Source organism: Gopherus flavomarginatus, chromosome 1, assembly GCF_025201925.1.
Source record: "Gopherus flavomarginatus isolate rGopFla2 chromosome 1, rGopFla2.mat.asm, whole genome shotgun sequence".
Classification (NCBI taxonomy): domain Eukaryota; kingdom Metazoa; phylum Chordata; order Testudines; family Testudinidae; genus Gopherus; species Gopherus flavomarginatus.
In genome coordinates, this window is record NC_066617.1 from 311,303,000 (window position 1) to 311,319,712 (window position 16,713).

The 16,713-nt window shown below is 43.9% G+C and overlaps 1 protein-coding gene across 2 annotated transcripts in view; it reads left to right on the plus strand.

Annotated features, from left to right (window-relative positions):
* Nucleotides 1–16,713, plus strand: part of GTF2F2 (general transcription factor IIF subunit 2) — a 166,842-nt gene that overhangs the window by 74,607 nt on the left and 75,522 nt on the right. For both annotated transcript variants that reach the window (XM_050951319.1, XM_050951329.1), the window contains one exon: nt 1,191–1,272. In XM_050951319.1, the coding sequence (XP_050807276.1) occupies nt 1,191–1,272 (82 nt within the window). The remainder of the gene's footprint in view (nt 1–1,190; nt 1,273–16,713) is intronic.

A 16,713-nucleotide genomic window follows, 5' to 3' on the forward strand; every position in this document is an offset into this window, starting at 1 on the left:
CATGGGCGGTGTGTATAATAGGCTCGGGAAGGCTGTGCCTCCCCAAACACCCCTGTGTGGCCCTGTCCAAGTTACGCCCCGTGGCCGCCTCCTGCTGGTAGTTGTCCCTAGCCCAGGTAGGCTGCTCCTCTTCCAGGAAGCGTACGGCTAGGGGAGTTGGGACTTGGGGTGGCTGGGATTGCCTGGCGCTCTGGGGTTGGAGGGGCTTGGGTGAACCAGGGCTGGGGTGAGAGGAGGCGAGGGGCAGGGCTTCAGAAGGAAGGGGTGGGCGAGGTTGGGAACTGACTGCCCCAAGCCCGAGGTTCACCCACTCGCCATACAGCTTCAGCTCTGCGTACACAGAACTGTCAGAAAAGCCAAATTCTTGTTCTTTTGAAGGATTTAATTCATTACTTAGGCAAAGCAAAAATATATAAATGCAGCCATGTTAAATGCCTAGCATCAGATAATTGTTCTCTGCAGTGTCATTAGTGAGACCAGAATTAGATTTTAGGTTTCAGTAATAAATAATTCAGTCAGCAAGGCACTGAAAAAACAGTGGATGTAGTATACTTATAAAGAGAGTGACCTATGTTGCTCAAAATCCCGCTAAGCATTTTTTTATCATCTTCAATGCCATCTGAATGGGATGGTGGCACTGCAGTGCCCTAAAGCAAAGGCAAAGCTGAGTGTAAAATTCTGTCCTTACCTTATCCTACTACACCTGGCTTTTGGATGGGCTGTCCAAACAGAGGGTGTATTTGGATGTATTGTGTTGTCTACATACAATAGGGAGGATTGGAGCGAAAAGGACATAGTTAGGCGGGTAGTAATTTCCAGGGTCTTCTAAATGTAGTCACCTGTGCTTGCTTTCTGTGCAGTATTCCTTTTGGTGTTTTAGGGTTATTTCCTCTGGGTCCAATTTTTGAGAGATACTATGCAGCTGGAGCTCCTGTTGGCTACTAATGAATACTTTGGTGTCAGTGACTTGCCCAATATCACATAAGAAATCTGTGGCAGAGCTAGGGATTTAACAGAAGTGCTAATATCAAATATATAATTCTTCAGCTCCCTAAATAGCTGAATAGTACTAGACCAAAGGATTTATATTGTGTTTTCTAAACTCTGAACATAAATAGTACGACAGTAGTTGAAAAGGTGAATGATGTACACTTCTGTGTTTTATAATAAAGTATTTCTTTCTATTCAAGATAAACTTTCATTGGAAGGAATAGTGGTTCAACGTGCTGAATGCAGACCTGCAGCTAGTGAAAATTATATGAAACTGAAAAGGTAGGTATATCTCCTTTTATTATCAATGAGTCTGTAATGTCTTGTTTTGATATTTTATCTCCTTTCCCGGTAAGAGCCAGATTACTTTCTGAAAAGTAAAACTATTTTATTTGCGTGATTTTGTTTCAGTTTTAAGACTGGATTTAGATATAACAGAGTGTGTAGTGCAGCGGTTTTCAAACTTTTTGAGCTGAGCTTCCCCTTTAGAATTTTTGGTTGTGTCCCCCCAACCCAGACAAAAAGAAGTGAGTCAAAGGGTGCAGGTGGTGCTCCCTTCCTGGTCCCCACCATGTGGGGCTGAAGCCTGAGCACCACCTGATCATTCTTCTGCACCCCCCAGGGGGCATGCCTCACAGTTTGAAAACCTCTGCTATAGTGTGTGTATATAAATATATCTAAATTTGTGCATATACTTGGATGCTAAACTGTAATACAGAAATAAAAAGGAATACACACAGATGGGGTTTAAAGGTTTTCATTGGCATGGATAGGATGATCATATTAAGTGGTGTTACAGACTTCCCAAAATGAGTGCCAGTAGCACCTTATGCTGTACTGTTCCATTATGTGGTGAGCACATTTAAGAACATGAGCATGTCCATAGTGGGTCAGACCAGTGGTCTAACTAGCCCAGTATTCTGTCTTCTGACAGTGGCCAATGCCAGATGCTGCAGAGGGAATGAACAGAACACAGCAATTTATCCAGTGATCCATCCCTTGTTGTTCAGTCCAAGCTTCTAGTAGTCAGAGATTAGGGACACCCAGAGCATGGGGTGGCATCCCTGATCATCTTGGCTAATAGCTATTGATAGACCTATCCTACATGAATTTACCTAATTCGTTTTTTAACTCAGTTATACATTTGACCTTCAGATCCCCTGGCAGCAAGTTCCACAGGTTGACTGGAGGTTGTGTGATGAAGTACTCTCTTATGTTTGTTTTAAACTTGCTGCCTATTAATTTCATTAGGTGACCCTGGTTCTTGTGTTACATGAAGAAGTAAATAACTTTATGAATCACTTTCTCCACATCATTCGTGATTTTATGGACCTCTTATATTGCCCCTTAGTTATCTCTTTTCTAAGATGAACAATCCCAGTCTCTTTCTTCTTTTCTCATAGGGATATGGAATAGCTTCCATAATCATTCATGTTATCCTTCTCTGTACTTTTTCCAATTTGAATATACCTTTTTGGGGATGAGGCAACCATAACTGCACACAGTATTCAAGGTGTAGGTGTACCGTGGATTTATATAGTGTCATTATGATATTTTATGTCTCATTATCTATCCCCTTTCCATAGTGATTCCTAACATTGTTAATTTTTTGTTTGCCACCACACACTGAGTAGATGGTTTTCAGAGAACTATTCACGATGACTCCAAGATCTCTGTCTTGAGTGGTAATCTCTAATTTAGACCCCATCATTTTGTATGTATTGTTGGGATTATGTTTTCTAACGTGTATTATTTTGCATTTATCAACATTGAATTTCATCTGCCTTTTAAGTTGCCAAGTCACCCAGTTTTGAGAGAATCCTTTGTAACTTTTCGCAATCAGCTTTGAATTTAAGTTTATTTGAACACATGTATAGTAATCCCTCCTGCTGAAGTTCAGCCTTCCAGTAAGAGTTTGAAAACTCCCTGGGACTATTTTAATTAAATGGAATGCAACTTTCTGATCATCCTAAATGGCTTCTGCGGGTGATCAAAAAACACAGGCAATGAAAATTGTGGATCATTTTAGTGCTGGCAGGTGTTTCCTTCCAAGCCAAAATTGAAAAGATTTTTCAAGTTTTAGAAATAGTAATGGTTTCATAGAGAAACCTTATACTTAAAATGGAGAATATTGCTAGGAAAAGTAATAGGTAATATTTGTGGAAGTGGTACTTAGGAGCCTATCTAATTGAAAGTCACTCAGGAGCTTTTGAAAATTTAACTTCATCTGTAGAATTCATCCTGTAATAATTCACACTGGAGTGTGTGTGTGTGTGTGTGTGTGAGAGAGAGAGAGAGAGAGATCTGCCGGTTAATTATGCATTTAAAAAAAAGTGATTTGTTTTATTAGTTCTAAATTTATCTTTCACTTTAATTAAATATCCTCTTAGTCTTGTATTATGAGGGAGGGTAAATGGGTGAGTTTGATTTACTTTCCATATATCATTCATTAATTTTGTGTACCTCTGTTAGATCCTCTTATTTATCTTCTCTCTAAACTAAACAGTCCCAATCTTTTCATTATTATGTGTGGGTGTCCATGTATATAATTTTTATACACTGATTTCCTGTAATTTCTGCAGGCTCACTATTGCAGCTACTTCAGTTGTGCTTCACCGTGTACGTGCTGTCATGGTTTCTGCCATTGATATAGAATGGAATTTGAGCAACACTGAATCTTTATTGAAGGGAATTTATTTTAATCTGGCAAATTTAAATATAGTCTTTATCTGTTTCAGAATTGTTTTAATCCTATTTCCTGAGCTCAACAGTTTCTTGTTATTTGTAAACTATCTCCTATTAGTTGATCATACCAGGTTCATGTGGGAAGGTCTCAGCAGGAGGCCAAAATGAAACTGACAGGTTTAATGAAATACTGTCCTAACTCTGAATTTGTTGGCATTTTACATTCTGATGTCTTGCCTGCAAACACTTACCTGCCCCGGACTATCATTTGTGTCTCTTGTCACAGTGAGTGCCTTCAGGATCAGTAACCACAGAAAGAATCAAAAAATGAAAGCAGTTTTTCTCCTGAGACATGCACCTTGGCAAGCTGAAAACTGATTGTAGCGCTGGTTTTTCTTGTGGAAAGGTTGTGTCAGGCTTTCCCTGCTTAGATTTTAACTTCTCACATTGTTAGAAATTTCTTATCTTTGAGCATTGAGTGGAGCGAAAAATTATCTCCTAGTAGAACTCAGTTTGATATTTAGCAGACCTGGTGATCACAACCTCAGAAGAAACTGTTAATCTTTTTTACGCTTTTCCTAGTGGGAACAGTAGCAACATCTAAATATTTTCTCTAACTTCCTTTGCTGTCTCCAAGTCCCCACATGCTACAGAACATATTTAATACAGTTACTTGTTTTGATTTAAGTCTAAAGATTATGAGCATACAGGTTATGAGATTAAGTTTCATAAAACTTCTTTTTTTCACATTTTTTTATTTACTGCTTTGCTTTAGAGGAGATAAGCTTCCCAGAGGTGGAATTTAATATTGATAAAAAGACAAGAAGGGACAAACAACAAGAATCAGCTAAGCTGTAACTTCTGTAGTAACAAGGTCAATGCAGGAGAGAAGTACAAACTGTAAAGTAATCAAACACAGAACATCTTGAGGTATCACTAGTGAAAATGGTTTATTTGTGTATCTTACACAGACCATCAATATCAGAAGATTTTATCACTGGGGGGAAAAGTGATTGTTTTAGGAAAATTCTCTAAAAAGAATGTGATTAAAATCATAAGGAAAAGAGACTGGAACAAACAAACAGTGTAAATTAAAAGAAAAAATGGACATTAAGCCATTCCAAAATAGCTCACCTACTGCTATATTTAAAAAAGAAGCTAAATTTCTACACAATTATATTGAATGTCTGCCAGTCTGGGCCAACCAAGAGCATGCTCAGTACCAGTGAAATGTAATTAATGCTCACTCGTCAAGTTGCTGACCTCTAAAAATTGTGTGCGCTGACTGACTGACATTTCAATTTATAGCTGAAAATTAACACTATATTTTGATGTCAGGTTCTTTGCAAATGTCAGCACAACAGCAGAAGACATGGATAATTTGCTTGGTCTGCTACTTTGTTAAATTTTTCCTCTAGCTCTGCTCAAGCAGTTGTCCTTTCTACTTTCCTACACAATAAATGCATATGATTTCTTATTCATGCAGTCTGCCCCAAAATGCAGTGTGTGTCACAACTGGTGATCAGTTGTTTGAGGTAGGCCATTTTTGTGTTCAAATCAGGTTTGATCTGCTTGTCGTTCAGTGTACTCAGGACTTTTAAGCACATAAATGAACATCTTGTTCTTGAAGTGAAATTCAGTATATGTACATATAACAATGTATTGATTTGGGTAGTTTGTTTTTGAGAACATAATTCATTTTTATGGCAAAAATGAGGACAATATCTTCTAGTGTGTAATAAAATTTTAGCTCCTTGTTTTACATAAGCATATTACCTTACAGGACTTGCACAAAATTGTCTGAAGTTTGGGTTTGGTAGGAAGAAAAACTGTCCTTGGGAGATGTATTCTGTCTTTCTACAAAGCGCCTGGGTAAACAACAACAAAGCTACTACTTCTAGTAGTGAATACTTTAAAGATTTGCAATACAGTTAATAAGCAGACAGTACTTGTCCCAGGTCATGGTGACAGGAGTTTTTCCTTACTATGCAAGGTAAAAACTCACAATACAGAAAGAGAGGGGAGCAAGAAATTTGGAGTATTATTTAAAATGTTGTTAAAAGAATGTGAATTTAATAATAAAGTTGAGTGGATAAATACTGGAGTTGGGGGATCAGGATACCTGGATTCTGTGCTTGGTTTGTCACTGACCTACTCTGTGAAATAGAATAAGCCACTTCACCTTTCTTTTCCTCTTCCACCACTCACCCTTTGTCTGTCTTCTCTGTTTAAACTGTAAACTCTTTGAGGCCGGGTCTGTCTCTTACTGTGTGCTTGTACTATAATACAAATAACAAATCTGTCTTTTTTTAAAATTCAAAAAATTCAAAAAATAATATTGAGATGCAAAAACTGGGAAACTTTTATGGAAGAGGAAGAGGGATTTCCTGGAGGGACTTGGTTAGGAAGAAGAATCTTCACAACTGTCATAAACAGATAGCTAAGGGTTAATGTCTCTTTCACCTGAAGCACCTGACCAGAGGACCAATCAGGAAACCGGATTTTTTCAACTCTGGGTGGAGGGAAGTTAGTGTCTGAGTCTTTTGTCTGTCTGCCTGCTTTCTCTGAGCTTTGGAGAAGTAGTTTCTACTTTCTAGTCTTCTGTTTCTAAGTGTAAGGACAAAGAGATCAGATAGTAAGTTATATGGTTTCTTTTCTTTGGTATTTGCATGAATATAAGTGCTGGAGTGCTTTAATTTGTATTCTTTTTGAATAAGGCTATTTATTCAATATTCTTTTAAGCAATTGACCCTGTATTGTATCATCTTAATACAGAGAGACCATTTGTATGTATTTTTCTTTCTTTTTATATAAAGCTTTCTTTTAAGACCTGTTGGAGTTTTTCTTTACTTCAGGGAAATTGAGTCTGTACTCACCAGGGAATTGGTGGGAGGAAGAAATCAGGGGAGATCTGTGTGTTGGATTTGCTAGCCTGATTTTGCATTCCCTCTGGGGGAATAGGAAAGTACTTTTTGTTTCCAGGATTGGGAACAGAGAGGGGGAGTCACTCTGTTTGGATTCACAGAGCTTGTGTCTGTGTATCTCTCCAGGAGCACCTGGAGGGGGGGAAGGGAAAAAGGATTATTTCCCTCTGTTTTGAGACTCAAGGGATTTGGGTCTTGGGGTCCCCAGGGAAGGTTTTTCAGGGGGACCAGAGTGCCCCAAAACACTCTAATTTTTTGGGTGGTGGCAGCAAGTACCAGGTCCAAGCTGGTAACTAAGCTTGGAGGTTTTCATGCTAACCCCCATATTTTGGACGCTAAGGTCCAAATCTGGGACTAAGGTTATGACATGGTGTAGCAGTGGTGGGATATAGACAGAATCCAGAAGCCAGTAGGAATATTATATTTTTCTCTTCTCTGCTAAGGGCTTTTTAGCAGAGAGAAACAGTTTGGTTTTAAAAGGGAACCAGAGAGAATTTTTTTTTTTGCTCTCTGGCAGTTTGTGGCTTGCATGTTAAGCGAGAAACCATTAAGAGACTGTTAAGGGTCTTTTGTCACAGAATAGCACTCCCATTGAGAGTCATTACCAGCACTATATAAATGCAAATGAAGTGGTTTTTCAGGTTTACTTAACATTGAAGATTAGCTAAAGGCACTGTTGCTAGGCAGACTTCAGGAGGCAACAGAGAACCTGCAGTTCAGAAGATAAACACCGGAGGGCACCCCAACACAAGAAAACAGGAATCATGACTTCTAAGGCAAAAATTGAGGCCGAAGAACAAATCAAAGAAGCTGAACACAGGCGACAACTGGAGCTGAAAGAAAAGGAAGAAAGCATCAAACTGGCAGCCTACCAAAGAGAACAGGCAGCCAAAGAGGCAGCACACAAAAGAAAACTAGAAGAAGAAGAGGTGGCCCACCGAAGGAAACAAGCAGAAGAAGAGTTGGCCCACAGAAGGAAGCACGAAGAAGAAGAGGCGGCCCACCGCCGAGACATGGAAAAACAACAAAAAGAAAATGAAGAGAAGGAAAAACAGAGAAAACATGAACTGGACTTGGCAAAAGCTGGGCTACATGTGCCAGCCAACCCTAACAACCCGGCGCCAATTATTGCTCCACAGCACAGGAAATTTCCCACCTACAAGGCAGGTGATGACACCGAGGCCGCCTTGGAAAATTTTGAAAGAGCCTGTCTTGGGTACAACATCCCCGAAGACCAGTACATGGTAGAATTAAGGTCACAGCTCAGTGGACCTTTAGCAGAGGTGGCAGCTGAAATGCCTAAGCAGCAAATGAATGACTATAAACTTTTTCAAACCAAGGCCAGATACAGAATGGGGATAACCCCAGATCATGCCCGTCGGCGCTTCAGAACCCAAAAGTGGAAACCCGAGGTGTCATTTCCTAAACACGCCTACTACATTGCAAAAAACTATGAGGCCTGGATAACAGGAAACAACGTTCAAACCTTGGAAGAACTGCACCTCCTCATACAAATGGAGCAGTTCTTGGATGGTGTTCCTGAAGACATCACACGGTACATACAAGATGGAAATCCCAAAGATATCGCTGAGGCGGGGGAGATTGGAGCCAAATGGATGGAACTGGCAGAAAGCTACTGTCAAGGGGAACGATTACCCCAGAGGGCACACAGACCATAAACCCTACAACCGAGGACAGCCAAAGACCCCACATACCACCCAAGTAAAGCCACAGATACCCTACCCTTCAACCTCACCAGTCTCCAGTAACTCACCTCGGCCCAGTGACCCATCAGATGGAAGATGCTTTAAGTGTAATGAACTGGGACATATCAAGGCCAACTGTCCAAAGAACACCATGCGAGTGCAATTCATTACACCACCATCACACCAAAGATCCCCAGGCCCGGATGCCTCTCAAATACCCTTGGAGCGAAGGGAAAATTTGAGAGTGGGCGGAAAGAAGGTTACTGCATGGAGAGACACGGGGGCACAAGTGTCAGCTATCCACCAATCCTTCGTTGACCCCAAATTCATCAACCCGAAGGCCAAAGTTACAATTTACCCCTTCATGTCACAAGCTGTAGACTTGCCTACAGCTCAACTGCCTGTCCAGTACAAAGGCTGGTCAGGAATGTGGACTTTTGCAGTCTATGACAATTATCCTATCCCCATGCTACTGGGGGAAGACTTGGCCAACCAGGTGAGGCGGGCCAAGAGAGTGGGAATGGTTACACGTAGCCAAACCAGGCAAGCTTCCAGACCCATTCCTGTTCCTGAACCGTCCACAGACGCCCCGTCTGTGTTACCAGAGACCCAGACAGAGGTAGTGGATCCAGATTCCATGCCAACCACTGAAACAGCCACAGCACCTCCAGTCCCAGGCCCGGAACTGAAACAGCAACCAGCACCAGCGATTGCAACCCCATCTTTAAACTCAACGCCAGTGGGCGCCAGCGAGCCACAACTGGCAGAAGCAACAGACAGCCATACCCAAAAGGCTCAGCCAGAGCCTGAAATACCCTCAGGTGCACCAGCGGAGAGTGGTTCACCAGCAACGGAAACAACCCCATCACCTACATCGCTTCCAGAGGGACCAAGCCCAAGTCCACAGTCTGAGGAAGAACTGGTGACCCAAGCCTCAAGGGAACAGTTCCAGACTGAGCAGGAAGCAGATGACAGCCTTCAGAGAGCGTGGGCGGCGGCACGGAGCACCCCACCGCCTCTCAGCTCTTCTAATCGATCCCGGTTTGTTATAGACCAAGGACTTTTATACAGGGAAATTCTTTCTGGTGGACACCGGGAAGAATGGCAGCCGCAAAAACAGTTGGTGGTTCCAACTAAGTACCGGGGGAAGCTCTTAAGCTTAGCCCATGATCATCCCAGTGGCCATGCTGGGGTGAACAGAACCAAGGACCGGTTGGGGAAGTCCTTCCACTGGGAGGGGATGGGCAAGGATGTTGCCAAGTATGTCCGGTCTTGTGAGGTATGCCAAAGAGTGGGAAAGCCTCAAGACCAGGTCAAGGCCCCTCTCCAGCCACTCCCCATAATTGAGGTCCCATTTCAGCGAGTAGCTGTGGATATTCTGGGCCCTTTCCCAAAAACGACGCCCAGAGGAAAGCAGTACGTACTGACTTTAGTGGACTTTGCTACCCGATGGCCGGAAGCAGTAGCTCTAGGCAACACCAGGGCTAACACTGTGTGCCTGGCCTTAACAGACATCTTTGCCAGGGTAGGTTGGCCCTCCGACATCCTTACAGATTCAGGGTCTAATTTCCTGGCAGGGACCATGGAAAAACTGTGGGAAACTCATGGAGTGAATCACTTGGTTGCCACCCCGTACCACCATCAAACCAATGGCCTGGTGGAAAGGTTCAATGGAACTTTGGGGGCCATGATACGAAAATTCATCAACGAATTCTCCAATAATTGGGACCTAGTGTTGCAGCAGTTGCTGTTTGCCTACAGGGCTGTACCACATCCCAGTTTAGGGTTTTCACCATTTGAACTTGTGTATGGTCACGAGGTTAAGGGGCCATTACAGTTGGTGAAGCAGCAATGGGAGGGGTTTATGCCTTCTCCAGGAACTAACATTCTGGACTTTGTAAGCAACCTACAAAGCACCCTCCGACACTCTTTAGCCCTTGCTAGAGAGAACCTAAAGGATGCTCAAGAAGAGCAAAAGGCCTGGTATGACAGACATGCCAGAGATCGGTCCTTCAAGGTAGGAGACCAGGTTATGGTCTTGAAGGCGCAACAGGCCCATAAGATGGAAGCATCATGGGAAGGGCCATTCACGGTCCAAGAGCGCCTGGGAGCTGTAAACTACCTCATAGCATTTCCCAATTCCTCACTAAAGCCTAAAGTGTACCATGTTAATTCTCTCAAGCCTTTCTATTCCAGAGACTTACAGGTTTGTCAGTTTACAGTCCAGGGAGATGATGCTGAGTGGCCTGACGGTGTCTACTACGACGGGAAAAAAGACGGTGGCGTGGAAGAGGTGAACCTCTCAACCACCCTGGAACGTCTGCAGCGGCAACAAATCAAGGAGCTGTGCACTAGCTTCGCCCCATTGTTCTCAGCCACCCCAGGACGGACTGAACGGGCATACCACTCCATTGATACAGGTAATGCTCACCCAATCAGAACCCCACCCTACCGGGTGTCTCCTCATGCCCAAGCTGCTATAGAACGGGAGATCCAGAACATGCTACAGATGGGTATAATCCGCTCATCTACCAGTGCATGGGCATCTCCAGTGGTTCTGGTACCCAAACCAGATGGGGAAATACGCTTTTGCGTGGACTACCGTAAGCTAAATGCTGTCACTCGTCCGGACAACTATCCAATGCCACGTACCGATGAGCTATTGGAGAAGTTGGGACGTGCCCAGTTCATCTCTACAATAGACTTAACCAAGGGGTACTGGCAAGTACCGCTAGATGAACCTGCCAAGGAGAGGTCAGCATTCGTCACCCATGCGGGGGTGTATGAATTCAATGTCCTTCCTTTCGGCCTTCGAAATGCACCCGCCACCTTCCAGAGGCTGGTAGATGGTCTACTAGCTTTACTGGGAGAATTTGCAGTTGCCTACCTCGATGATGTGGCCATTTTTTCAGACTCCTGGCCCGAACACCTACTACACCTGGAAAAGGTCTTTGAGCGCATCAGGCAGGCCGGACTAACTGTTAAGGCCAAAAAGTGTCAAATAGGCCAAAACAGAGTGACTTACCTGGGGCACCAGGTGGGTCGAGGAACCATAAACCCCCTACAGGCCAAGGTGGATGCTATCCAAAAGTGGCCTGTCCCACGGTCCAAGAAGCAGGTCCAATCCTTCTTAGGCTTGGCCGGATACTACAGGCGATTTGTACCACACTACAGCCAAATCGCTGCCCCACTGACCGACCTGACCAAAAAGACCCAGCCAAATGCAGTTAAGTGGACTGATGAGTGTCAAAAGGCCTTTACCCAACTTAAGGCAACGCTCATGTCTGACCCTGTGCTCAGGGCCCCGGACTTTGACAAGCCATTCCTAGTAACCACGGATGCATCTGAGCGTGGTATAGGAGCAGTGCTCATGCAGGAAGCAACAGATCACAACTTCCATCCTGTCGTGTTTCTCAGCAAGAAACTGTCTGAGAGGGAAAGTCACTGGTCAGTCAGTGAAAAGGAATGCTATGCCATTGTGTACGCCCTGGAAAAGCTACGCCCATATGTTTGGGGACGGCGGTTCCAACTACAAACTGACCATGCTGCACTAAAGTGGCTTCATACTGCCAAGGGGAACAACAAGAAACTTCTTCGTTGGAGTTTAGCTCTCCAAGATTTTGATTTTGAGATTCAGCACATCACAGGAGCTTCTAACAAAGTAGCTGATGCACTCTCCCGTGAGAGTTTCCCAGAATTCAGTAGTTAAAAAGTGTTCTTAAAATGTAGAAGTCTGTTAGTTATATACTTAGGGGTATATGTAAAGGTGCATGTGTTGTATTAATCTGTTTATTTTCAAGTTCTAGAAGGAAATCGCCGCCAGTGAGCTTCCCCACTGTCTGCAATTTGGGGGGCGTGTCATAAACAGATAGCTAAGGGTTAATGTCTCTTTCACCTGAAGCACCTGACCAGAGGACCAATCAGGAAACCGGATTTTTTCAACTCTGGGTGGAGGGAAGTTAGTGTCTGAGTCTTTTGTCTGTCTGCCTGCTTTCTCTGAGCTTTGGAGAAGTAGTTTCTACTTTCTAGTCTTCTGTTTCTAAGTGTAAGGACAAAGAGATCAGATAGTAAGTTATATGGTTTCTTTTCTTTGGTATTTGCATGAATATAAGTGCTGGAGTGCTTTAATTTGTATTCTTTTTGAATAAGGCTGTTTATTCAATATTCTTTTAAGCAATTGACCCTGTATTGTATCATCTTAATACAGAGAGACCATTTGTATGTATTTTTCTTTCTTTTTATATAAAGCTTTCTTTTAAGACCTGTTGGAGTTTTTCTTTACTTCAGGGAAATTGAGTCTGTACTCACCAGGGAATTGGTGGGAGGAAGAAATCAGGGGAGATCTGTGTGTTGGATTTGCTAGCCTGATTTTGCATTCCCTCTGGGGGAATAGGAAAGTACTTTTTGTTTCCAGGATTGGGAACAGAGAGGGGGAGTCACTCTGTTTGGATTCACAGAGCTTGTGTCTGTGTATCTCTCCAGGAGCACCTGGAGGGGGGGAAGGGAAAAAGGATTATTTCCCTCTGTTTTGAGACTCAAGGGATTTGGGTCTTGGGGTCCCCAGGGAAGGTTTTTCAGGGGGACCAGAGTGCCCCAAAACACTCTAATTTTTTGGGTGGTGGCAGCAAGTACCAGGTCCAAGCTGGTAACTAAGCTTGGAGGTTTTCATGCTAACCCCCATATTTTGGACGCTAAGGTCCAAATCTGGGACTAAGGTTATGACAACAACTAACTGATGGAGCTGTGTACCTGTACATCAAGATCTAGAAAATCTGCAAATTTGTCTTTTCTCAAATATAATCACTCCAGAATATTTATAGCTTTCAAAATTCTACCCCCCCTCCATGCACCCCACCAGTTCCCTAGTCAAGAATTCAGTTAAATACTTCTCTTTTTTCTTTCCTCCAAAAATAACCCTGTTTATTAATCCATTTGCTATAGGTAGCCAGATGTGTACTGACAGCTTTGTTAGAAGGAAACCGAAATTTTTTTTGCTCTTTCATTTCAGTATGGTTTAGTCTCCCAGGGAGTATACTAGTTATGAAAATTGACACAAATGCAAAAAGCACAGGGTGTAAATATTTGACAATATAGTGCCATTCTCTTTGCCCTGCAAAAAGTGTAGGCTTTTTTACTAATTAGACTGAGTAACTTATCTATCTTGTTGTTCATTACCACAAACAGACCCTGTTATGGTCAGAGTGAATGCGCCTTTTCCCTCTTTCTCTCACCATGAGCACCCTTTCCAAAGGATAGGCCTGTACCTTTACATCTTAAATTGGAGTCCTGTGACTAACCTCACTTTTAGTGTGGAATGACCAGGTAAGAATGCATAACCAGCTGGATTTTGGCGCCTGCTTAGACTTCTCTCCAGGAGCCTGTGGTTAGTGTGAAAATGCAGTTACATTGAACAGTTTGTTCAAAGCAGAGTATGGTTTATTTATTGATAGGGACATCACAAGCCGCGAGAGAAGGGTTAATAGGAACCAAAGTCTATGAACACATTCTTCTTCAAGTTCTTGACCGTATACATTTCACTCATGGTGTGCTTGCACTCTGTGCACTCAAATTTGGATTCTTTTGTCTAGTCGTGTCTGTTGGGGTGACATACGTGCTCCTTGAATGTCCTCATGTTCCCAACTGGGTTTAAGAATTGTCCTTCCTGTGACGCAATAGTGGCTTCTTAACAATGGGCCCACCAGATGCCTTTTGTGTGTGCCCTTTGTTGACAGCTGTCTATTTGTAAGTGGTACTCAAAAAGAACACAGAAAATTAGAGAGGCACATTCAATAATGTTTCTAATGGAAATATCTGTGGGTCCCTTCTCAGACCACAGGGTCCCTGAAGCAGAAAATCCAGAGGAATTGTCATCCAAAAGTGCTCCTGTCACCTCATCAGCCTGCTTCTTTGATATGTATGTCTCCAGGCGATAATACTTCTCTGCTGGTAGCACCTGTCATACCGGGGGGAAAAGGAGCATTCTGATGTTAAAGGGAAGAAATCTAATTCTCTTTTCTGAGAAACTAGCTCTGAGGAGGCATACATCTTCCCATTTATCTGCTGAAGAGGATACTGCAAGGCCTAAGAAAGGTCCCTCGGCCGCACGAGCTCCAGAACATCGTGCACACTATCATGCCAGGTAGGCAATACTAGATGATCAATGAAAGTCTCCTGGATCTGCAATTCTGTTCTGCTACATGCAAGCCTTGACAGCTCGAACATGCAGAAGTATCAGTACCAGGACCCATCACCTGTATTGGAGCAGTTTTACTCGCATGCTACTCCAGGATCCTCTGTGTATCTACAGTCCAGAAAAGATCAAGACACTAGGATTCTCCAAAGGCTACCCTGTGGGACATGGAGCCCAAACAATTAGATCTCTTTGGGCATAAAATCTGCAAGCATACAGATGAAAATTGCCAGCTGTCAAACACTGTTGTCAAAATATTACTTTTTGAATTATGAAAATATCTCAAAATTCACTGACAAGATTCTGCAGGACTGCAGAGAGGGATTTAAATATCACTGTTTGCTGAAAGACAGCTAGTTGCATGTACTTCACTCCAAGCAGTACTTGACGCTCCAAGCAGTACTTGGATATGATAGCCAGGTCTGTAGCAACTTCATGAAACAATCGTCCTATCTACAAATGTCTGGCATGTCTAAGGAGGTACAGGTTAGTGTAGAAGATCTGCCTTTTAAAGGATGTTAGTTGTTCCGCACAAGACTGATGAGGCCTTATGTCCTTTGAAGGACTCTCATGCATTTCTAAGATCTTTGGAGTTTATTTTCCTGCTATAAGGAGGAAACCAGCTAGTCCCTAGTCATATCTAAGGCAGTCTATTATCCTCAGTATAGACCTTCTGAACCTCCAAGAAAGCATCAAAAGTACTAAAGGAGGAAATTGTCAGCATCCTCTAGGCCGTCGGTGCACCCAGCTGTATCTTCAAGGTGGAAAATTGTCTCATATGGAGCTCTCAACAGATGTCTAGTGGATTGTTTGATATCTCCCCTCCGTTTGGCAACTGCTTTTTTTCAGTTTCATGGGATTTGGAGTTCTGTAACAGACTGTTGGGGAATGGAGATTCTTCGAGTGCTTGCTCATGTTGATTCTGTTCTAGGTGTGTGTGTGCCCATGTGCACAGTCATTGGAGATTTTTGCCTTAGCGGTATCGGTAGGGTTAGTTGTGTGCCCCCTTGAGTGCCACACTCATGCACTGGTATATTAGGCGCTGCCAACCCTACGCTCTCTCGGTTCCTTCTTACTGCCTGTGATGATAGATTGGAGCACCTAGTCTTGCATTGTAAGAGTGTTAGCGGTTCGTTACAGCACATTGTCTTCCTATATGGTTTGTCGGTACTTAGTTAGCCAGTAAGTGTTAGGTTAGTTTGGTAGTTAGAATCCTGTCTGAGACTTTTCCCCTGAGTGGGGCATGTCCTGTTCCCCCGGCATCAAACCATGCTTGTCATGCAACAGGCCAATGCCTATTAGTGACCCCCACAACAGCTGTTTGAAGTGATTGGGGGAGTCCCATAGAAAGGACAGAATTTGAAAAAACTTTCACACTAAAACATAGAAGGAGCAGGATATCCACTAGAGGGCCCTCCTTCTGGAGGCTACTCTTCAGTCTGCGATGGAGCCCTTCCACTCAGACCCCACGCCTAGCACCTTGGCATCAGTGTGGAGTGCACTGCTGGCACTGGGCTCTGCCCTGCATCAGAGGGGAATGGGGCTTGGGGCAAAGGACCTATGTCATGCCAGGTGCCCGCCCCAGGGCTTCACAGGGATACCACTGGGGTCGGACCCCCTAGCCCGGCCAGGGATCCGAATTCTGGGAGCGGCAAGGGCCCCCGGCTTCTCCTAAGGCCCTAGTTGCCCAAAGCAGGACGCCGGCACCGCACTCTGTCTCCAGTCAGAAGGCCCAGGTCCCCGATGCCATGCTCTTTCCCTACGAGGCACTGGACACCAGCATCGAGGCACCTGTCCCTGTAACCCTGGTACCAGTGAGCTTCCCACTAATGATTGCCACAGCGCAGGTCATCTTCGCCTAGATGGTTTCCCAGGTGTCAGTCCTCTCTGGGAAGGGATCGCTCCCTATCACAGCACTGGTCTCCACCTCCCCAGTACTGCTTGTCATGCAGGCACCGATCCTTGCCCTCGTCTGACCTGCTGCCGACCAGGGTCAGTCGGTAAACTCAGGCCTCAACGGCTCTGCCCTGGTCGCCGGAAGGGCAATGGCTGTAGGACTGCAATCACTTATCTGAGGAAACTCAGATTAAAAAACTGGGGCTGGGGAGGACTCCAACACAGTTTATTTCTATGGGGGGAGGGGACACAATTTCCAGGGTAAACAGTGCCTGCTTATGCCTCCTCCCCCCCCTTAGCTGTGGGACTGCCTAGGACTAAA